The sequence below is a fragment of the Myxine glutinosa genome, chromosome 7 (genome assembly GCF_964187855.1).
Source record: "Myxine glutinosa chromosome 7, kmMyxGlut1.1, whole genome shotgun sequence".
Taxonomy (NCBI): domain Eukaryota; kingdom Metazoa; phylum Chordata; class Myxini; order Myxiniformes; family Myxinidae; genus Myxine; species Myxine glutinosa.
Window position 1 is genome coordinate 96,442 of NC_136267.1, and position 24,159 is coordinate 120,600.

The 24,159-nt window shown below is 45.4% G+C and overlaps 1 protein-coding gene across 4 annotated transcripts in view; it reads right to left on the bottom strand.

Annotated features, from left to right (window-relative positions):
* The window catches only part of NFRKB (nuclear factor related to kappaB binding protein), a 163,720-nt gene that overhangs the window by 41,162 nt on the left and 98,399 nt on the right, over positions 1-24,159 (bottom strand). For all 4 annotated transcript variants that reach the window (XM_068121764.2, XM_068121762.2, XM_068121763.2 and 1 more), the window contains 10 exons: positions 23,689-23,762; positions 23,442-23,526; positions 21,981-22,152; positions 21,482-21,578; positions 11,495-11,642; positions 11,320-11,397; positions 5,587-5,666; positions 5,450-5,487; positions 5,312-5,372; positions 3,555-3,729 (listed from right to left, as the gene is read on the bottom strand). In XM_068121764.2, the coding sequence (XP_067977865.2) occupies positions 3,555-3,729; positions 5,312-5,372; positions 5,450-5,487; positions 5,587-5,666; positions 11,320-11,397; positions 11,495-11,642; positions 21,482-21,578; positions 21,981-22,152; positions 23,442-23,526; positions 23,689-23,762 (1,008 nt within the window). The remainder of the gene's footprint in view (positions 1-3,554; positions 3,730-5,311; positions 5,373-5,449; positions 5,488-5,586; positions 5,667-11,319; positions 11,398-11,494; positions 11,643-21,481; positions 21,579-21,980; positions 22,153-23,441; positions 23,527-23,688; positions 23,763-24,159) is intronic.

The window sequence follows — 24,159 nt, forward strand, 5'->3', positions numbered from 1 at the left end:
GTCGCCGCTGGGAGAGTTGATGCCGGCCGTGCACGGCGCTCCGTTTCTTTATGTATAGTCACTTTAGGTCAGCCAGAGCCGTAGCATACGTCTCAAATCGAGCAATGCTCCGGTAAACGCGGTGATGGACCTTCGACTGTAACACGTACAGCTTCACCGCGGCGGTGGGCTCTGTTTCATGAGCGGCGAAGTAATTCTCCAGCGTTTTGAGCCAGTGGGTGAACTCCGATCCCGACCCCTCGGCTTGAGCGTCGGCATCGAGAATCGGTACCATGATCATCTTGTGTTCAGTCATTTCGTCGATCTAAATGATATTAAATGTCGTGAAAATCAAGCACAGACACGACTTGTCCCTTGGGTAGGTTTAATATCATTTAGATCTGTAATAACATCCTGTAAAATACATTCATGTAACAGACATTAGAATCAGAGTATTACATGGGCAATGTCCGATATCAATCGGTAAAACAAAACAAGCGCAGCATATAGGGGCGTACATACCATTCAAACTACAGGACTATGTCACAGTAAGTGCCGCTGGAGTGTCTTTGTGCCGCGGTTGTCCCGGGTCTTATAGACGCCCCTTTTAGTGGGATAAGCGAGCACTCCCTGGGTTCACCTTCGGTATAATTTCACTACAGGTACTTCGCTTATTTTTCAAGATATTTCGCTCACAAGGTTCAGACATATATATGGTGGCGGCCATCTTGTATTTTGACGTGGCGACCCAATTTTCAATAGCGTTATTCCTTATGCCGAGATACACCCACACACCAAATTAGAAGTTGGTACTTCGCTTATTTTTCAAGATATTCCGCTCACAAGGTTCAGACATACATGGCGGCGGCCATCTTGGATTTTGACGTGGCGACCCAATTTTCAATAGCGTTCTTCCTTGTGCATAGATACACCCAAACACCAGATTAGAAGTTGGTACTTCGCTTATTTTTCAAGATATTTCGCTCACATGGTTCAGACATATATATGGTGGCGGCCATCTTGGATTTTGACGTGGCGACCCAATTTTCAATAGCGTTCTTCCTGATGCCTAGATACACCCACACACCAGATTAGAAGTTGGTACTTCGCTTATTTTCAAGATATTTCGCTCACAAGGTTCAGACATATATATGGTGGCGGCCATCTTGGATTTTGACGTGGCGACCCAATTTTCAATAGAGTTCTTCCTTATGCCGAGATACACCCACACACCAGATTAGACGTTGGTACTTCGCTTATTTTTCAAGATATTCATCTCACAAGGTTCAGACATACATGGCGGCGGCCATCTTGGATTTTGACGTGGCGACCCAATTTTAAACAGCGTTCTTCCTTGTGCCTAGATACACCCACACACCAGATTAGAAGTTGGTACTTCGCTTATTTTTCATGATATTCAGCTCACAAGGTTCAGACATACATGGCATCAGACATACATGGCAGCGGCCATCTTGGATTTTGACGTGGGTTGCACCCACACACCAAATTTGAATGCGGTCCTTCGCTTACGCACGCACGCCCGCACACACACACGCACGCCCGCACGGACGCACGGACACATGGACGGAGGGGAAAACCATAGTCCCCCTTTCGCTCCGCTGCGCGACGGGGGACAACAAGCGCATGCACATTCTGGTGCCTTAAAGCCGAGACGCTCAAGACATGGTAAACTCTGATATCAAAACCACTCTTTAAAGTGTGTCCCTCGCTAAGGAACCAGATTGGGATCAAGAAAAAGAACAACAAGAACTGCAACAACTACAAGCACATGAGGCAGCAAGTGAGCATAAAGAGGAACGTTCTCAAAGTGGACCCTCGCCAAACAGATGGCAATCACATCAACGGCACGACCAGCGACTAAACAATGATGGCAGGAGCTCAAATGGGGCTAAGATTTTATCGAACTTTGAAGGCCAGAAACGAATCCCCACAAACGGCATCATACACCTCTGGCGTCAACTACATTCAGTGGTAACTGCAAAAAGAAGGGAACTTGATGCAAATTAACTGGTGAATGGTGAGGGGGAGAGAGAGGCGGAGAGGGAGCAAGAGAGAAGGAGGAGGCGGAGAGGGAGCAAGAGAGAAGGACACGGAGAAGGAGCGAGAGAGAAGGAGAAGGAGAAGGAACAAGAGAGAAGGGGAGAGAGAGGCGGAGAGGGAACAAGAGAGAAGGAGAAGGAGGCGGAGAGGGAGCAAGAGAGAAAGAGGAGGAGGAGAGGGAGCAAGAGAGAAGGAGAAGGAGAAGGAGCAAGAGAGAAGGAGCAAGAGAGAAGGAGCAAGAGAGAAGGAGAAGGAGCAAGAGAGAAGGAGAATGAGCAAGAGAGAAGGAGAAGGAGCAAGAGAGAAGGAGAAGGAGCAAGAGAGAAGGAGAAGGAGCAAGAGAGAAGGAGAAGGAGCAAGAGAGAAGGAGAAGGAGCAAGAGAGAAGGAGAAGGAGCAAGAAGAGAAGGAGAAGGAGCAAGAAGAGAAGGAGAAGGAGCAAGAAGAGAAGGAGAAGGAGAAGGAGCAAGAGAGAAGGAGAAGGAGAAGGAGCAAGAGAGAAGGAGAAGGAGAAGGAGCAAGAGAGAAGGAGAAGGAGAAGGAGCAAGAGAGAAGGAGAGAAGGAGAGAGGGAGCGAGGGAGCGAGGGAGCGAGGGAGTGAAGGAGCGAGAGGAGAGGAGAGGAGAGAGAGAGAGAGAGAGAGAGAGACTTTCTGAAGAAGAAACCCTTCCCACAAAAGGAGTTCAAAGAAAAAAAAGATGTTAAATAGACGAACAATGAGGATGAACATGGGACGAGAAGCTTCAATACTGCTACAATGAAGTATTTGCCTCAGAACAACCACTACAACACTCGGTAGGGCAGATACCTCCGCCAGGCTGAACAATTTCCGTTTTGTATCACACTGATAGGCTGGATCTGGATCCAGACATGAACCAAAATTTAATAGACTTGTTCTTGCCACTTCACCAACTCATCCACTCAGTTCTGCCAGAATCCGTCCATAACTTTTTGAGACTTCGTGATGTATATCGTTTTTAGCCCTATCACTTGATTATGAAGAATCACTTTTAAAACTACAGTATCCGGATGTTGGCAATCAGTTTTGGTTTGGTAAACAGTCCGTACATACATCCGTCTGTTAACATTTGACTAAATCATCTTCCCACAAACTACTCGACCGATATGGACCAAATTTGGTACGATGCATCCCATCAAATTTGTTCCACATCGTTCAGGTAGTCTGTGAGAAGACGTTTTCGTCAAATGTTAGCAGACGTATGGATGGACATCGGTACCAACTCTATGAGGTTATTTTGGAAAGATAACCTAATAATAAATTTAAAATCTGGGCATATTTCAATTGGCATTCCATATGGTGCGAATATTTTACAGAGGACCCTATTCAGATTATCGATTCAGAATTGTCAAATAATCAAGCGTCTATTACATCCACTTTTTGGGGAGCTCAAGAACCAGAAACAACAAAGATTTGTTTTAGCCTAAAGCGTTGGAGTACCATTTTGTGGTTACTTCCTGTTTTAGTAGGCTCTTTGTGACGCACAAATGACCTACCCAGAGAGAGGATGGTGACGTAAGCCGGCCGATCGGAACGAAGCAATGAGTGCTCACGCACTTTGTTCAGCGACGTGTCCTTGTGGAAGACACCCTTGACAGGCCCAACGACAGACTCAAACCCGTGCATGTGGAATGAGAAGGCCTTATGTGGCTGGCTGTACCGCTTTCGCTCCTTCGTGATGCAGAGCAGGGAATACAAAAATATCAAGTGCCGTATTAAACTTTACATGCACGTGATGCAGTGTCCATACGTGTATACAAGGCCTCAACCCACTCAAATGTGCTTATGGGATTAAATGGCGTTTTGAAAACAACTCATCGTGCACGCTCAACTTTTGTTAAACTTCTCCCTCATCATCTGTGAAGCACTAACATACACACGTGGGGAACAAAGTGTCATCAAGTGATTGCTTTCGCAGCAAGAGAAGGAAACACCAACGGATAACTTATTATCCTCACGCTTAAAGAAATTAACTGGGGGTTATTATAATCCACTCCATCTGTCTGTCCGTCTGCCCGTCTGTCCGTCTGTTCAATACACTATCTCCGAAACGATTGTGTAGAAATGCACCAAATTTGGTAGTGGTAGTGGTAGTTATGATCACCACATGGCAAGAAGGTGTGATACCATTATACTGGGGCCCTGGGGTGGAGTCAAAAGGTCAAATACCAAAGAATGCAATTACGAGCACATCTCAGTACATTTTTTAATAAAACTTTGTATATACTTACAATAAACATTGTGGGACGCAGGAAATATGTAACTATCTTTTGGATTTGACCCCCGGTTCATGCCCAAGGCGGTGGAGACTTGGGGTCACAAGGGCCAAAACAGAAAATAAATCAACTCAAAATTTGATATTGCGTCAATCCTGGAGGAACTTTTTGCTGTCTTTCAACCTTGCTTGAGGTGGGAAGCATGGGGATTTGCGATGGCACGCCATCAACTTCGCTCGAATTATAACTATGATAGACTGTAATGTGTATATGTGTTCTAAAACATGATAGAGTTCCGCACTGAATGTCTGTGTGCCGCTTCTCTCCTGGATTCCACCTCCAAAAACCCTCTCCCATCCCCCCCCCCCCCCCCCCCAATGAACCCTAAATTTAGATTTCTGCAGTCACAGGTGTTTGTGGATTTAGATAGAATCAGATGTCACTTGTCTTCTCAATCAGATGTCTTGTCTTCCCCCATCCAAAACCTTGATCTTTTCTACCCCCGTTAATTCACCCCAGATCCACATTTTTGAAATTCCGAATTCTTTCCTGGAAGTCCTAGCAGTGTCCATGTGTTTTATACCTATCCCACCCCCTCCCCACCATTCCTGTGCCCCCCCCCCCCCAAGCTCTCTCCCTCCCACAGATCTCCCGATGTCCCTGCTCTCAAATGTTGTACTTGTGTGCTTCCCTCTCTCCCCATCTCGTGTCCCGCTCCCTTTATCGTATGTTTTATGTGTCAGTTTGTCTTTTTGTGATTAATGTTAGCTCCTACACGAGCCTCGATCTTGTATATACACAAAAAAAAAAAAAAAAAAAAAAAACCTCACAATAAAGGACACAGGAAACGCAAATTAAATGGATAGCCATTGCAACTAAAGGGAGATAATTATCATTAAAAATGCCAAGGTACAATTCCATCTGTGCCGTTACATTCAGTACGATACCATTCAATAAGTCAAACATAAGGAAAAGGCCAATCAAACATAACAAATGCTTTCCATTATCAAAATGACCACCACATCCCTCCCACTGACCTGTTCCTGGAAAGCTCGCTTCTCATCATCTGTGCTCGGCCTCACGACAAAATCAGTGCGCCTGCATGAGAAGTCACGATTAAAATGTTATCCTCGTATCTGAACATTTTATATGTATTGAACTACAACGAGACTTACGTCTTCCCTGCAGGCGACAAATCATTATCGTCTGCTTCCTGTTCACACAAGATAGTGGCACGATCAGATCCCCAGAACATCGCGCAAACTATTTTTGTTTCAAAACTTGAGGAATGAACTATGCATCTAACTCTTACCTTGGCCAACCCTTGATCTCTCACTTCCAACCATAACTGGCACAAAATTCCAAGCTCGGAGTTCGAATCGCGTCCAGACCCTACGGAGTTAAACACACAAACAAATAAAAACTAGAAAACATCTGTAAATGCAAAGCCTGTCCGTGTTCGCTTTGTATTCGGACTTCTTCCGTATGCTAAACATGACGAAAATACCAAAAAAATTCAAAAATTAATTGACGATTTTTGGCGACCATGATCTTTTGACTTCTCGCGAGATCTTGGAGACGGCGGCAGGGATTTTCGAAGCTCCACACGGTCTCCACGTTTTTCGAAGTTAAGTCTGTTCACAATTGTATTTTGTCGAAACTGTATTTATCTTTCGGTGTGTGAAGTTATTGTGTGCAACTTTGGTTGTTTCTCGGTGTTTATCTTGCATAAATTGATCGTCTGTTTGCCGTGTCGCGAGCAAGGCCTTGTACAGTGTGCACTGTACAACCTTGAGGCTTTGTTTTTCTCTCAGTGGCCCGTCGTTTGTGATCCAATAACTTTCGTTCTCTGCATTCCCAGGCTTTTCACCCATAGCCTACTTCCTTGTGTAAATCTCAACTCAAAAAAAAAAAAAAAAAAAAAAAAAAAAAAAAAAAAAACATTTCCTTCTCTGTTCTCATTCGTTTATTCATTCTTATTCGTTCGTTCGTTCTTCGACCACGTGTTTCTCCCCCATTTCCCCAGATAGTTTTCACTCATTAACCTTCAATGTTTACACTTTCCCCTCAAGTTATGTATTCCGTCATATTTTATAACACCTTTTTCTTCTTCTTCTTTAAAAGGCTGCTTTCGACTTGCTCACCAAATCAATTCATCCCAAAAAAAATATCCATCTCCTATAGTGCCTTTTTTCTACATTCCCTAAACTCTCCTGCACTCCATCCTCCATCCAGCGTCCTTAAACGTATTTTTAACTCGAAGGTCACAAGAAACTCATTTTGCAATAAATGTTCGTTTCCCATAAATCGTACACTTTCAAAAATCCAATCTCACCCCTCCCCTCCAAATCTTCCCCATAACCCCTCCCCTCCAAATCTTCCCCATCACCCCTCCCCTCCAAATCTTCCCCATCACCCATCCCTTTCAAATCTCCCCCCTTGCCCCCTCCCTCCTAAACTACCCCCTCACCCCTCCCTGCCAAGACGCCCCCTCGCCCCTCCCCTCCTAGACTCCTGCCTCACCCCTCCCCTCCAAATCTCCCCCATATCCCATCCCTTTCAAATCCCTCCCCTTGTCCCTTCCCTCCCAAACTCCCCCCTCACCCCTCCCCTTCAAATCTCCCCACCCTCATTGCTTCTCGATTTCCCCCCGCTCACTCCCCCTCCTCAAAGCGTCCTCCCCGCTTCTTCCCCCTTCAAACTCTCACCTCCATCTCCCCCAACCTTCTGCCTCGCTCTTCCCCCTCCTCAAATAACACCTCATTGTGGCTCACCCAATCACCATCAAACCTTTTGTCCGCCCCATCCTTCCCTTTCTCCAAGCTATTCTGAAATCTCTGACACACCTTCAACAGCTCTCCCTACCTCTTCCACCTCTTCCACATCTTACCCTACCCCTCCTCCCCCCTGTTCTGTATCTGATGCTCCCCCTTCCTCTTCATTAACGGTATGGACCTCAAACATCCGGGGCCTTCGTTCAAACTTAACTGATCTCTCCATACAGGTTGCTTCTGTCAAACCAGACGTGATCTGCTTAACAGAAACTTTCCTCCTTTATGATGTCTCTGATTCCATAGTATCTCTCCCGGGCTACTCCCTCCTCCGGTATGATAGACCTGAGCCTCGTCCTGGAGGCGGGGTTGCTATCTTTATCAAAAACTCTCTTCCTCACTCGCCCTGCACTGCACTCTCTCCACCTCACCCCCAGGAATACCTCTGGCTACGGCTTCCCCTTCGCTCCCACCTCTTGTTCATATGTGTGTTGTACCGTCCACCAAACAGTGATGACTCCATCTACATCTCGCTGTCTGATGATATGGACCAACTTCTATCTACTCATCCCAACTCTCTCTTCCTCATATGTGGTGATTTCAACTGTCATCATGCCAGTTGGCTGGGTGTGGGTACCTCTCTCACCAGCCATGGCTCCTCAGCAAAGGACTTCTGCGACTCACTGGGACTGACACAATCTGTCAATTTCCCGACCCGGATCTCAGTCAACGGAACATCTTCTCTTCTGGACTTGGTTATGACTAACTTCCCTGAAAATGTCTGCTGCTCTTCTTCTGCTCCGATCGGATCATCTGATCATGTCCTTGTTAAAGTGGACATCTCTCTGACCATCCTCAGGGAGCCTGCTCAGCGTCGACGAGTCTGGCATTTCACTCAGGCCAACTGGCACGGTCTTCAAGCAGCCATCAATCATCTGGACTGGTCTCCCATCTCTACCACCTCTGACATCAACTCATCCTGGGAATTCTTCCAAAGTAAATTGCTCTCTCTCATGCACAGATTTATCCCATCTCGTCTTCAGTTGTCATACCCTTCCTCCCGTCCATGGTACACGGAATCTTGTGGTGAGGCTGTTGCCCAGAAACAACTTGCCTTCGTCTCCTGGAAAGCAAATCCAACGGAAGGAAATCTCATTTCCTTTCACAAAGCCCGAAACAAGTGTGTGTCCACCCTCAGGAGAGCCAGGAAACAATATCTCTCCGTTCTCAAGACCGAACTCTCTTATCTGTCTCCCTCTTCCAAATCCTGGTGGCGTCTGGTCAAATCCGTTTCTGGTGTTTGTTCCCCCTCCATCCCCTCCCTTACCTCAAACGGCTACACAGCTGACTCCGCACGTGAAAAAGCTGAATGCCTCAACTCTGTGTTTGCCTCTAAATCTTGTGTCCCAAACCCATCCCTCTCTGTACCCACCATACCCAGTCGTACCCTGCTGCTCCTGGACTCCGTGTCCTTTCCTCCTGACAAGGTGGAAAAGTTTCTGTCAACCCTCGACTCTGATTCTGCAACTGGACCCGACGGCATCAGCCCACGGGTCCTAAAATCCTGCTCTGCTGCTCTATCTCACCCTCTCTCTGTTCTCTTCACCCTCTCTTTTGCTCAAGGTCAACTGCCATCTGCTTGGAAATCAGCCAACATCACCGCTTTGCACAAAAAAGGTGCAAAAACAGATCCTAGCAACTACAGACCAATCAGCCTTCTCCCAATTATCAGCAAAGTCATGGAATCCATCATTGCTTCTGATATGAAATCTTTCCTCTTCTCCAATGGCTTGATCTCTGATCATCAATTTGGTTTCAGACCAGGTCACTCTACTCTGGACATGCTGCTTCTGCTGTCTCAACAATGGATGGAGGTCCTCAATGCCAAACAGGAAATTAGAGCTGTCTCCCTCGACATATCACGTGCCTTCGACACGGTCTGGCACCCCGCTCTGCTCACCAAACTCTCCTCCTTTGGTATCCATGGAAATCTCCACGCATGGCTGGCGGACTTCCTCTCTAGTCGTCGTCAACGTGTGGCCCTGAATGGGTTTCTCTCATCTCCTCTTCCTGTTCAGGCTGGAGTTCCCCAAGGCAGTGTTCTGGGCCCCGTGCTTTTTCTGGTCTTCATCAATGATCTCTCTGACTCTCTCGAAAATCCTCTCTATCTCTTTGCTGATGACTCCACTCTCTGCCGCTCCATTCCTCTTCCCTCAGATCGGCAGTCTGCTGCCTCCTCACTCTCTGAAGACCTGGACAAAATCACAGACTGGTCAAACAAGTGGAACATGTCTTTCAATCCTGACAAATCTCACACTCTTACTATGTCTCTCCGAAAAGATCGACTGGACAACCCTCCCATCTACTTTCTCAACAATCCTCTCCAAGAAGTTCTGTCGCTCAAGATTTTGGGTCTCACTATCTGCCATGATCTTTCTTGGGAAAACCACATTTCCAAGCTGGCCTCCAAAGCCAGTCGCCGACTGGGCATCCTCCGTCGTGCGAAGTCCTTCCTCGGCACACCTGAGCTCCTCACCACATACAAGGCTTTCATCCGCAGCTCAATGGAATACTGTTCTCCCCTATGGGCCGGTGCTCCTGCCTCACACCTAGCTCGGCTTCACGCTGTTGAAACCAAAGCTTTCAGAATTATTGGAATCTCCCGCGATGAAGCTATCTCTGAGGGCCTTTCACTCACTCACCGCAGGCAGGTAGGTGGTCTTTCTGTCTTCTACCGACTCCTCTCCGGCCTTGCACCCCCAGCTCTCTCTGTGCTCTGTCCCCCAAATATTCCTACAGGTCGCACAAGATCTGCCAGCAACCCTCTGATGGTTAAACTGCCGAAATCTCGGCTCTCCGCTCACCTTCACTCTTTCATTCCTCTTTTCTCCCGCCTCTGGAACAAACTCCCTCACTCCCTTCAATCCCACTCCTCCCTCCAGGTCTTTAAAACAGCTGTTCACCACCATCTCTTATCTTCCCCCATCCAAAACCTTGATCTTTTCTACCCCCGCTAATTCACCCCAGATCCACCTTGTTTGAAATTCCAACTTCTTTCCTGGAAGTCCTGGCAGTGTCCATATGTTTTATACCTCTCCCACTGCCCCCTTCCCACGCCCCCCCCCCCCCCCAAAGCCCTCGCCCTCTCTCAGATCTCTCGATGTCTCCATGTCTCTCGGTCCCTGCTCTCAAATGTTGTGTTTGTGTCCTTCCCCCTCTCTCCCCATCTTGTCTACCGCTCCCTATGTTATATGTTTTATGTGTCGGTTTGTCTTTCTGTGTGATTAATGTTCGCTCTTTCACGAGCCTCGATCTTGTATACAAAAAAAAAAAAAAAAAAAAAAAAAAAAGCAATAGGCTTCAGTGACCCAATATGCAAACTGTGCTCAAATTTCAAGTTATTCGGATAAAAATTGACGATTTTATGCAACTTTGACCTGTGACCTTTTGATTTTAAAAAAACCCAAAAAAAACCAATCAGCTTCTAGCTTTCCATTGGTGATCCAACTCAGTGACTCAATATGCAAATTCTTAAAATCTCAGGTCAATTAGATGAAAATTGGCAATTTTATGTAAAGCTGACATTTTGACAAAATTATTAATTTGTCTTCTCATATTCTCAGAATGTTATGTTTAAAATTTGAAGACAAAAGCTCAAATGGTAAAAATGTTACGGCCAAGACAGACACAGTTAGCCAGACAGAGGCGCATGCGTGCGTACACACCACACACCGCTGCACAGGGGACAGCCTGGCAAATAGTTACTCCATGAGGTACATGTCGAGCAATGGGGAAAAATACCTGCACCTACAAGCATTCCAAGCCGTATCTCCAAAGGCCCAGAAACTCCAGCTCACCTGGCCCCCAAACTCCAGCTCACCTGGCCCCCAAACTCCAGCTCACCTGGCCCCCAAACTCTCGCTCCCCCAGCCTCCAAACTCTCGCTCCCCCGGCTTCAAAACTACCGTTCCCATTGCCCCAAACCCCCTATTGTTGAGCATAATACTCTATGGTATATGGATACATTTACAAAAGTGTCTCTCAAAAGTTCCAAAGAAAGCAAAATCATAATACACTTTTATGAATGAACAACTGTGCTCTCTCTGCAGATTCTAAATTCCAATTCCATAATGACACGTGACAAAGATGTGCGTCATAGTTACAGTTCATCCTTTGAAGCATTTGCAATGAACCGAACAATGAGGAGAAGAGGAGGCTTTCTTGCCAAAGAAGTTTCACATGATGAAAATAAAACAGGAGGTGAGGAAATTTACCAATCCATTTCCACTGTTGCGATCTCTCACGGAAATCCACAAAAGGTGCAAAGTCCGGAGGCATCTGAGATAAAGGAACTGGAAGAAAAAACAAAACAAAATAATACATCAGCATAATGAATGAAACTATAAAACTAGGGTATCTTTCCCCACACCACGACAATCAAAACCTCACCGAGCCCTTCCCCAGATAAGAACTGCAAAGCCAAAAGGATGACGTCAGGCCCCAAAGAGCCCAATCTCCCAAGTCCTCCCAAGTCTGGGTTCCAAGAACCAAGGTCATCTCGCTGCGACTTCACAAACTCCTGGATACGATCTTCGAGCTGTGCATGACGTCAGAAAGGCAGTCACTCTTAGGGGTCATAATCAGGGTGATAGTTCAAATCTGATTATCAGCATTCAATAAAACATTGTGAACACTCGCCTCCAAGCTTTTTAGCCTGGGTTTGATTCCCGACCCAGCTATAAACTCATACAGGCAGGGTGATTGATCAATACGTGTGCTGTCCCTCGGGTGGACGTTTAATGGTTGTCCTGTCTGCCAGAATTCATTAGTGGCCGTTAAAGATTGCATGGTGTCCTTGGCGAAGAGTAGGCGAGCTATCGCCGGCACCATGAACAAATTCCAAATTTCTGCCTCAACTAGTCAAACATCCTCAACTAGTCAAACAACTGCATTCTTGGCCAGCCTGTTCATGAAGATTCGGGCCGAGCTTACCCCACAAGAAAGGTGGGATAATGGTAGCCGTTAAAGAAGAAGAAAAAGAAGAAGAAGAAGAAGCAGAGGGAGAGGAAGAATGTAACATTGTGAACATCAGAGTCACCATGCTTTGGGTTTCTGGCAGAATGTTTCATCAAACATCAAAGTAATTTTTGAGGGATAAGTAATGCAAAAGGTTTTGCTGGTGATGCAAAAGGTTTTGCTGGTGATGCAAAAGGTTTTGCTGGTGATGCAAAAGGTTTTGCTGGTGATGCAAAAGGTTTTGCTGGTGATGCAAAAGGTTTTGCTGGTGATGCAAAAGGTTTTGCTGGTGATGCAAAAGGTTTTGCTGGTCATGCAAAAGGTTTTGCTGGTGATGCAAAAGGTTTTGCTGGTGATGCAAAAGGTTTTGCTGGTGATGCAAAAGGTTCTACTGGTGATGCAAAAGGTTCTACTGGTGATGCAAAAGGTTCTACTGGTGATGGTGATGCAAAAGGTTTTACTGGTGATGGTGATGCAAAAGGTTTAACTGACAATGCAAAAGGTTTTACTGGTGATGCAAAAGGTTTTGCTGGTCATGCAAAAGGTTTTGCTGGTGATGCAAAAGGTTTTGCTGGTGATGCAAAAGGTTTTGCTGGTGATGCAAAAGGTTCTACTGGTGATGCAAAAGGTTCTACTGGTGATGCAAAAGGTTCTACTGGTGATGGTGATGCAAAAGGTTCTACTGGTGATGGTGATGCAAAAGGTTTTACTGGTGATGGTGATGCAAAAGGTTTAACTGACAATGCAAAAGGTTTTACTGGTGATGCAAAAGGTTTTACTGGTGATGCAAAAGGTTTTACTCGTGATGCAAAAGGTTTTACTGGTGATGCAAAAGGTTTTACTAGTGATGCAAAAGGTTTTACTGGTGATGCAAAAGGTTTTGCTGGTGATGCAAAAGGTTCTACTGGTGATGCAAAAGGTTCTACTGGTGATGCAAAAGGTTCTACTGGTGATGGTGATGCAAAAGGTTCTACTGGTGATGGTGATGCAAAAGGTTTTACTGGTGATGGTGATGCAAAAGGTTTAACTGACAATGCAAAAGGTTTTACTGGTGATGCAAAAGGTTTTACTAGTGATGCAAAAGGTTTTACTCGTGATGCAAAAGGTTTTACTGGTGATGCAAAAGGTTTTACTAGTGATGCAAAAGGTTTTACTAGTGATGCAAAAGGTTTTACTGGTGATGCAAAAGGTTTTACTGATGATGCAAAAGGTTTTACTGGTGATGCAAAAGGTTTTACTGGTGATGCAAAAGGTTTAACTGGCAATGCAAAAGGTTTTACTGGTGATGCAAAAGGTTTTACTGGTGAAGCAAAAGGTTTTACTAGTGATGCAAAAGGTTTTACTGGTGATGCAAAAGGTTTTACTGGTGATGCAAAAGGTTTAACTGGCAATGCAAAAGGTTTTACTGGTGATGCAAAAGGTTTTACTGGTGATGCAAAAGGTTTTACTGGTGATGCAAAAGGTTTTACTGGTGATGCAAAAGGTTTTACTAGTGATGCAAAAGGTTTTACTGGTGATGCAAAAGGTTTTACTGGTGATGCAAAAGGTTTTACTGGTGATGCAAAAGGTTTTACTAGTGATGCAAAAGGTTTTTTAGGTGATGCAAAAGGTTTTACTGGTGATGCAAAAGGTTTTACGAGTGATGCAAAAGGTTTTACTGTTGATGCAAAAGGTTTTACTAGTGATGCAAAAGGTTTTACTCGTGATGCAAAAGGTTTTACTGGTGATGCAAAAGGTTTTTTAGGTGATGCAAAAGGTTTTACTGTTGATGCAAAAGGTTTTACTAGTGATGCAAAAGGTTTTACTAGTGATGCAAAAGGTTTTACTCGTGATGCAAAAGGTTTTACTGGTGATGCAAAAGGTTTTACTGTTGATGCAAAAGGTTTTACTAGTGATGCAAAAGGTTTTACTCGTGATGCAAAAGGTTTTACTGGTGATGCAAAAGGTTTAACTGGTGATGCAAAAGGTTTAACTGGTGATGCAAAAGGTTTTACTAGTGATGCAAAAGGTTTTACTGGTGATGCAAAAGGTTTTACTAGTGATGCAAAAGGTTTTACTGGTGATGCAAAAGGTTTTACTGGTGATGCAAAAGGTTTAACTGGTGATGCAAAAGGTTTTACTAGTGATGCAAAAGGTTTTACTAGTGATGCAAAAGGTTTTACTGGTGATGCAAAAGGTTTTACTAGTGATGCAAAAGGTTTTACTAGTGATGCAAAAGGTTTTACTGGTGATGCAAAAGGTTTTACTAGTGATGCAAAAGGTTTTTTAGGTGATGCAAAAGGTTTTACTGTTGATGCAAAAGGTTTTACTAGTGATGCAAAAGGTTTTACTCGTGATGCAAAAGGTTTTACTGGTGATGCAAAAGGTTTAACTGGTGATGCAAAAGGTTTAACTGGTGATGCAAAAGGTTTTACTAGTGATGCAAAAGGTTTTACTGGTGATGCAAAAGGTTTTACTAGTGATGCAAAAGGTTTAACTGGCAATGCAAAAGGTTTTACTAGTGATGCAAAAGGTTTTACTAGTGATGCAAAAGGTTTTACTGGTGATGCAAAAGGTTTTACTAGTGATGCAAAAGGTTTTTTAGGTGATGCAAAAGGTTTTACTGTTGATGCAAAAGGTTTTACTAGTGATGCAAAAGGTTTTACTCGTGATGCAAAAGGTTTTACTGGTGATGCAAAAGGTTTAACTGGTGATGCAAAAGGTTTAACTGGTGATGCAAAAGGTTTTACTAGTGATGCAAAAGGTTTTACTGGTGATGCAAAAGGTTTTACTAGTGATGCAAAAGGTTTTACTGGTGATGCAAAAGGTTTTACTGGTGATGCAAAAGGTTTAACTGGTGATGCAAAAGGTTTTACTAGTGATGCAAAAGGTTTTACTAGTGATGCAAAAGGTTTTACTGGTGATGCAAAAGGTTTTACTAGTGATGCAAAAGGTTTTACTAGTGATGCAAAAGGTTTTACTAGTGATGCAAAAGGTTTTACTAGTGATGCAAAAGGTTTTACTAGTGATGCAAAAGGTTTTACTAGTGATGCAAAAGGTTTTACTAGTGATGCAAAAGGTTTTACTAGTGATGCAAAAGGTTTTACTAGTGATGCAAAAGGTTTTACTAGTGATGCAAAAGGTTTTACTAGCGATGCAAAAGGTTTTTTAGGTGATGCAAAAGCAATGGAATAATTTTTCACAAGTTAATCCACAGATTCCTCCCGAAAAATCCACGGGAATCAAATCAATGCCGGAACACATCCCATCAAATTGTCTTCACTGTTGTAGTCTCTCGACCAATTACAAGCACCGTGTGAAAGGAACAAAACAGCGATAAACAGTCAGTTTCAAACAGATTTGAAATAAACTTTGTGATGCAAACTCGGTCTGTGGTGCAGAGAAACCGACCAAAAGCATTACAGCTGAAGATGCACATCGTGACAATATAATTAACCGTCGATATTACACATCGGTCGGAGAAAGGGGCAAACTGTGCAGCGTGCAACAGCAGCGCAGCTCCGACGGCTCGGGAAGATCGAATCACGGGGAAAAAAACTCAGGGAGCTTTTGAAGCCAGTGGATCACGTGCAGTTTGGCGTGATTGGCTGGTTTCAAAACACCAATGGAAGCCTTGAAGCGCGCTCCGAAAGTTTGCGGGTAATTTGGGGCAAGGCTGTGTGGCTGGGCAGGTTTCGCAGACTTTCCGATCAATCTTCAAAACGAACGTGAGGTGAGGTTTTTTACAAGGGACGAACATTGAATCAGCTGCACAAAACTCGTTACTTGTTCACTGGATGTGCACAAAACATCAGGATCTCCTGGATTGTGGGTCGGGTGAAAATCTTGAAAAAAAAGAAAAAAAGGATCAAATCCTTCCAGGTTTATTCATACATCTTGGAATCTGCAGAATCTAAAGCTCTAAACATTATTGGAATCTCCCTCAATGAGGTAGAAACACAAGGCCCGTTTCTATCCCATCCCAGTTTTGTCCATGAATCCCATTGTTGAATTGCCTCTCCTACAGTCTAGCTCCCCCTGTTCTCTCAATCCTGCAATCCTTCCCAGGTCCTCCAAGATGCATTCTTAGTTATAGCAGGATATCCATCCTGGTTAAACTCACCGAATCCAAGCCGACTGCACACCTCAACCTTTGGTACCTTTTTTCTCTCAGTCGTGTCACTGCCTTACTGAGGCAGTTACATCACACTCTTTCCTCCAGGGCTGTAAAAGCAGGTGGTGCATCACCACCTAACTTCATCTCCGATCCTTACCCACACTCGTTATTACCCCCATTAACCTGCCTCGGCCAATCCTCGCAATTGCAGGTTACTGTGGTGCGTTTCTTTTTTTCTCTCTTTTTCTGTCTGTATGCGTCTCTGACTCTCTGTATCTGTCTGTGTCTGTGTCTGTGTCTGTGTCTGTGTCTGTGTCTCTGTCTCTCTCTGTGTGTCTCTGTCTCTGTCTGTGTGTCTCTGTCTCTGTGTGTGTCTCTGTCTCTGTGTGTGTGTCTGTCTCTGTGTGTGTCTGTGTCTCTCTCTGTGTGTGTCTGTGTCTGTCTCTGTGTGTGTCTGTGTCTGTCTCTGTGTGTGTCTGTGTCTGTCTCTGTGTGTGTCTGTGTCTGTCTCTGTGTGTGTCTGTGTCTCTCTCTGTGTGTGTCTGTGTCTCTCTCTGTGTGTGTCTGTGTCTCTCTCTGTGTGTGTCTGTGTCTCTCTCTGTGTGTGTCTGTGTCTCTCTCGGTGTGTGTCTGTGTCTCTCTCTGTGTGTGTCTGTGTCTCTCTCTGTGTGTGTCTGTGTCTCTCTCTGTGTGTGTCTGTGTCTCTCTCTGTGTGTGTCTGTGTCTCTCTCTGTGTGTGTCTGTGTCTCTCTCTGTGTGTGTCTGTGTCTCTCTCTGTGTGTGTCTGTGTCTCTCTCTGTGTGTGTCTGTGTCTCTCTCTGTGTGTGTCTGTGTCTCTCTCTGTGTGTGTCTGTGTCTCTCTCTGTGTGTGTCTGTGTCTCTCTCTGTGTGTGTCTGTGTCTCTCTCTGTGTGTGTCTGTGTCTCTCTCTGTGTGTGTCTGTGTCTCTCTCTGTGTGTGTCTGTGTCTCTCTCTGTGTGTGTCTGTGTCTCTCTCTGTGTGTGTCTGTGTCTCTCTCTGTGTGTGTCTGTGTCTCTCTCTGTGTGTGTCTGTGTCTCTCTCTGTGTGTGTCTGTGTCTCTCTCTGTGTGTGTCTGTGTCTCTCTCTGTGTGTGTCTGTGTCTCTCTCTGTGTGTGTCTGTGTCTCTCTCTGTGTGTGTCTGTGTCTCTCTCTGTGTGTGTCTGTGTCTCTCTCTGTGTGTGTCTGTGTCTCTCTCTGTGTGTGTCTGTGTCTCTCTCTGTGTGTGTCTGTGTCTCTCTCTGTGTGTGTCTGTGTCTCTCTCTGTGTGTGTCTGTGTCTCTCTCTGTGTGTGTCTGTGTCTCTCTCTGTGTGTGTCTGTGTCTCTCTCTGTGTGTGTCTGTGTCTCTCTCTGTGTGTGTCTGTGTCTCTCTCTGTGTGTGTCTGTGTCTCTCTCTGTGTGTGTCTGTGTCTCTCTCTGTGTGTGTCTGTGTCTCTCTCTGTGTGTGTCTGTGTCTCTCTCTGTGTGTGTCTGTGTCTCTCTCTGTGTGTGTCTGTGTCTCTCTCTGTGTGTGTCTGTGTCTCTCTCTGTGTGTGTCTGTCTCTCTCTCTGTGTGTGTCTGTGTCTCTCTCTGTGTGTGTCTGTGTCTCTCTCTGTGTGTGGCTGTGTCTCTCTCTGTGTGTGTCTGTGTCTCTCTCTGTGTGTGTCTGTGTCTCTCTCTGTGTGTGTCTGTGTCTCTCTCTGTGTGTGTCTGTGTCTCTCTCTGTGTGTGTCTGTGTCTCTCTCTGTGTGTGTCTGTGTCTCTCTCTGTGTGTCTGTGTCTCTCTGTGTGTGTGTCTGTGTCTCTCTCTGTGTGTGTCTGTGTCTCCCTCTGTGTGTGTCTGTGTCTCCCTCTGTGTGTGTCTGTGTCTCTCTCTGTGTCTCTCTCTGTGTGTGTCTGTGTCTCTCTCTGTGTGTGTCTGTGTCTCTCTCTGTGTGTGTCTGTGTCTCTCTCTGTGTGTGTCTGTGTCTCTCTCTGTGTGTGTCTGTGTCTCTCTCTGTGTGTGTCTGTGTCTCTCTCTGTGTGTGTCTGTGTCTCTCTCTGTGTGTGTCTGTGTCTCTCTCTGTGTGTGTCTGTGTCTCTCTCTGTGTGTGTCTGTGTCTCTCTCTGTGTGTGTCTGTGTCTCTCTCTGTGTGTGTCTGTGTCTCTCTCTGTGTGTGTCTGTGTCTCTCTCTGTGTGTGTCTGTGTCTCTCTCTGTGTGTGTCTGTGTCTCTCTCTGTGTGTGTCTGTGTCTCTCTCTGTGTGTGTCTGTGTCTCTCTCTGTGTGTGTCTGTGTCTCTCTCTGTGTGTGTCTGTGTCTCTCTCTGTGTGTGTCTGTGTCTCTCTCTGTGTGTGTCTGTGTCTCTCTCTGTGTGTGTCTGTGTCTCTCTCTGTGTGTGTCTGTGTCTCTCTCTGTGTGTGTCTGTGTCTCTCTCTGTGTGTGTCTGTGTCTCTCTCTGTGTGTGTCTGTGTCTCTCTCTGTGTGTGTCTGTGTCTCTCTCTGTGTGTGTCTGTGTCTCTCTCTGTGTGTGTCTGTGTCTCTCTCTGTGTGTGTCTGTGTCTCTCTCTGTGTGTGTCTGTGTCTCTCTCTGTGTGTGTCTGTGTCTCTCTCTGTGTGTGTCTGTGTCTCTCTCTGTGTGTGTCTGTGTCTCTCTCTGTGTGTGTCTGTGTCTCTCTCGGTGTGTGTCTGTGTCTCTGTCGGTGTGTGTCTGTGTCTCTCTCTGTGTGTGTCTGTGTCTCTCTCTGTGTGTGTCTGTGTCTCTCTCTGTGTGTGTCTGTGTCTCTCTATGTGTGTGTCTGTGTCTCTCTCTGTGTGTGTCTGTGTCTCTCTCTGTGTGTGTCTCTGTCTCTCTCTCTGTGTGTGTCTCTGTCTCTCTCTGTGTGTGTCTCTGTCTCTCTCTGTGTGTGTCTCTGTCTCTCTCTGTGTGTGTCTCTGTCTCTCTCTGTGTGTGTCTCTGTCTCTCTCTGTGTGTGTCTCTGTCTCTCTCTGTGTGTGTCTCTGTCTCTCTCTGTGTGTGTCTCTGTCTCTCTCTGTGTGTGTCTCTGTCTCTCTCTGTGTGTGTCTCTGTCTCTCTCTGTGTGTGTCTCTGTCTCTCTCTGTGTGTGTCTCTGTCTCTCTCTGTGTGTGTCTCTGTCTCTCTCTGTGTGTGTCTCTGTCTCTCTCTGTGTGTGTCTCTGTCTCTCTCTGTGTGTGTCTCTGTCTCTCTCTGTGTGTGTCTCTGTCTCTCTCTGTGTGTGTCTCTGTCTCTCTCTGTGTGTGTCTCTGTCTCTCTCTGTGTGTGTCTCTGTCTCTCTCTGTGTGTGTCTCTGTCTCTCTCTGTGTGTGTCTCTGTCTCTCTCTGTGTGTGTCTCTGTCTCTCTCTGTGTGTGTCTCTGTCTCTCTCTGTGTGTGTCTGTGTCTCTCTCTGTGTGTGTCTCTGTCTCTCTCTGTGTGTCTCTGTCTCTGTGTGTGTGTCTCTGTCTCTTTCATTCATAAACTTGCGTATGGTATCTGTCAGTGCATCCCCTATGGAAGAACAAGCTGATGGGGGAATATATCACCTCGTTCTTCCATAAGCCTCGATCTTGCAGAGAAAAATGGTAACTAGAACGGCATTCGGTAGAGCACATACCTCCACCAGGCTGAACAGTTTACGTTTTGTATCCCAATGATAGGCCGGATCTGGATTCGGACCTGAACCAAAATCGAATCTGCTTGTTCTCGTCACCGAACCAACTCATCCACCAAGTTTAGTCATAACTCGTCCATAACTTTTTTAAATATCATGTCATACATTGCTTTCCCCCCAATCTCTCAAGGGTGAAGAATCGCTTATAATTAAATAATTGTCGTATCTGAAATCATATTCAGATCTTCACCAAAATCGAATCGATTCGTCCTTGTCAGACACCCAACCGGTCCACCAAGGTTCGTCCAAATCCGTCCACAACTTTTTGAGATATCCTGCTATGTATCGTTTTTGGCCCCGTCTCCCAATGGTGAAGAATCACTTTAAAAATTCTTGTAGCCGGATCTGGATCTGGATCCGGATCTTCACAAAAATCTAATCATTTCGTTCTCGTCACATACGCTACATCTCTGCCAAATTTTGTCTGAATACGTCCACAACTTTTTGAGATATCTTGTTCACAAACACAAACAGACAGACAGGTGGTGAAAACATAACCTCCATCTACCTTCGGTGCCGGAGGTAAAAAAAAAAAAAAAAAAAAAAAACCTTTAAAACCTTTTTATACCAAAAGCTCACAATGCGCAAAATAAAGTTTATCCATCAACTAATTGATTTCTAAGTTTGTGAAAGTGTAATAGTTTGTACTGGGCCGCACAACGCCTCTGTTCTCACAATCTCATACGCCACGTTGCAATTAACCCATAAACCGGTAGATGCTACATTACCTTTGTAATAGGTAGATATTAAAGTGAGTCGTTTGTTGGTTCTTGGCTCATGGGGTAGCGCACCGAAAAAGTGCATTTCGAAATATAATTTATGAATCATGTAATGCAAAGAAGATATGAGCATTACCAGTACAAAACAAATAATTACAAACATACCTAGGCCTGCGAGAGAATAACATTCCAATTACAAGCGTTACGCCTAGGTCCCCCGTCGGGGAAGTGATGTGAGTTGACAAAGTGGAAGACGCAGAAAACATACTACGATATGATATTTCGCTCACAAGGTTCAGACATACATGGAGGCGGCCATCTTGGATTTTGACGTGGCGACCCAATTTTCAATAGCGTTCTTCCTTATGCCGAGATACACCCACACACCAAATTAGAAGTTGGTACTTCGCTTATTTTTCAAGATATTCCGCTCAAGGTTCAGACATACATGGCGGCGGCCATCTTGGATTTTGACGTGGCGACCCAATTTTCGATAGCTTTCTTCCTTATGACTAGATACACCCACACACAAGATTAGAAGTTGGTACTTCGCTTATTTTTCAAGATATTCAGCTCACAAGGTTCAGACATACATGGCATCAGACATACATGGCGGCGGCCATCTTGGATTTTGACGTAGGTTGCACCCACACACCAAATTCGAATGCGGTCCTTCGCTTATGCACGCACGCCCGCACGCACGGACGGACACACGGACGGAGGGGAAAACCATAGTCCCCCTTTCGCTCCGCGGTGCGACGGGGGACAATAACCCCGCTAGAACCTGAAAGGTTGAAATTTTGAGCTTTTTCATTATTTGGAATGCCTGGCAGGTGGGAATATAAAGTTCGATTATGAAGGCACAAAGAAGGTATGACAGAAAGCCGAGGAACGTGTAAAATATTAATGCGAGTTTATGAGAAACACAGAGAGGAAGAGGCTACACTGTCGGTCCGTACCACATGTAGGCTGGCTTTGCCTTCGGTGGCGAAAGCATCACGAATGAGGGTGAAGAAATTCGGAGCAGAGCTTTCACCTACCCAAGTTTCAGCTTCCCTGCGACACAGAGCAAAACAAGCGAACCGTTACGATTGCATACCCAGTCACCAAAGCCCCGATATGCAGATCGACGGATGAAGCGATTCCTTTTCAATAACCGGAGCCTTTGATGAACAGCATTACATCATTTGGGTCAACGGCAGTACCCAATGTAAACGGACGGTATCGACAAGGTGTGCAGACCTGCCAGCAGGGAATGAAGATGAGAGCGATGACATCAGGGAAAAGAACAAAAAACAAACTGGAATATACAAGTCCATGTCGATCTATTTTCTAGAAAGAAAGTGGGAAAGCGATAGCCGGTCCAGGTTTGGGGTGCGGAAGTGGTTCCAGTGCTCTGTGGTTCCTAATTATCACTAAAGTAACGAAGGGCAGATGGCGGAGGAGCCAAGAGCTTACGTTTCTGCACGGGGGGCAGTAAGTTCCAAATCCTGCCCGTCCATGCCAGACGCGTCCACGGGTATCTCCGCCTCATCAGGTGTGGTTGGGGTTTCGACGAGCGTGGCACATGGACGTTTCCTGTGTCGCTCATCTCGCCCACGACGTCGGGGAAGCGGTAGCCCAGGCAAATCTGAGCAAAAAGTGAAAAGATGGCACAAAGATCATCAGGGTAATCGTTTAGCTCCAAGTACTATTTGATTTTTAATTGTGTAATGTATTCTGTCTCCTGGTGGGAGTACCCTTCTCAGTTTATCGGAGCTCGGGTCGGAGTACGGCTAAAGTACATGCTCGTCTGCTGGCCTTTGGTGGCCCCTTAAGGCCAGTTAATTATTATTTTTTTTGGATACAAGATCGAGGCTCGTGTAAGAGCTAACATTAATGACAAAAAAAAAACGGACACATAAGACGAAATAAAGGGAGCGGGAGACAAGATGGGGAGAGATGGGGAAGCAAACAAGTACAGCATTTGAGAGCAGAGACATCGGGAGATCTGTGGGAGGGAGAGGGCTTGGGGGGAGGAGGCACGGGAAGGGAGGCACGGGAGGCACGGGAGGAGGCACGGGAGGTGGGAGAGGTAAAAAAAACAACAAAAAAAACACCTGGACACTGCACGATATTGGGGTTAGAAGCAAAGCTAGAACCGGGTTTGGAACCTCTACGTAGGCCAAATGCCAATTTTGGACTTTCGGTGACATCAATGTTTAATCCATTATCATAAGATTGTTTTATGACACGCGTTGCCTTTTAAAAGATTTAAAAAACAACACAATTCAAATACCATGACCCTTCTTGCTCTTCGGGTCTTGAGTTCGAGCCCCTGTCGTGCCATTGAAATAACACCAGACGGGTCGACCTGGCCTGCCACCCTTCCGAGGTTGGCAAAATGAGTACCAGCCTACTGGGGGTAACAAGCCATTCGAGTATCCTGCGTCGGGGTGGCGACCCGTCCAGGATTGTGCCCAATAGCCAAATGAAACTGCTTGGCAGCTTTACGCGCCTCATGCCATGAAAAAATGATTATTATTTATTTAAGCAGTTCATCAAAAGGTCAAATTAGCAACTCATCTTGTTTGACTGGTACAGTGGTACAGCTTCTCTGCTTGCTTTGTAAAGAAAAAGTGTTCGGCCTAATTAAGGAGGATATTACAGCGCAATAATGGCCGCGAACAACTTTCGTACAACTGGATAAATTGTCAGTCAAACAACACTGGATTAACCCATTCCAGAGGTAGAGACAGAGGAAGTGACCTAAGCCGTTAAACCAACACCAGGCAAGGATGACCAGCTTAATGCCCGTCAATGTGCTCCTTGATCAAACAACTCATCTGCGACGAGAAACAAAGGCCTGACAAACTATCCAACATTTACCGACACAAATGACAAAGCGCATGCCCTTTTCTCTTGCTGATGTGCACTTACCAAATGGTTTGCCCTTTTTGGGAAGGTTAAGTCGGGTCAGTATGTCGTTGAAGGTCAGATCAGAGATCAACAAAGCAGGATGATTCTGCATCATCAAATTGGTGGGTTAACAAAGGGCAGAGAGGAAGCATGGATGGCATAGGTCAGTTTATACATTATACTATTACAGCACCTGACTTGAAAGAAGCATTTCCTTCGATTCAACCCATGAAGAACAACAAACGGAAAGCACAAGGAGACGCGCTACCAGTTGGCGTTTGCGCTTTATGGAATGGCTGCGCAACATGGCAAGCAGGTCGGACGCCTGGAGTTTTGGTCGACCTGGAAAGGGATGGACAGAAAAATTAGGGCTGCTGAAAACATTATTCGACCTAAATCTGATCATCTCAATAGTTCACAATCGTCATTCGCGGTGGCATAACATGGTTAGAACACCCATTCTCAGTCTGAACGGTCAGCAGTTCAAATCCGATCCCGGCAGAGTCAAACCAAACACATAACATGAACAAGGACAAGCAGTACGTGCGTGCTGCTTTCTTGCTTAACGCTCAGCATTTTAAAAGGCCAAGCAAGAGTTCCCGGAATCGCTGTTCTAATTCTGTTGGCATTTGAAAGAAATCAATTTTTTTTTTGTGGGTGCCTAAAGCTCATCCCTACACACTCTAAGGAATGGGGTTGGGGATAATTTAATATCATCTTTCATGTAGCGACAAAGGCT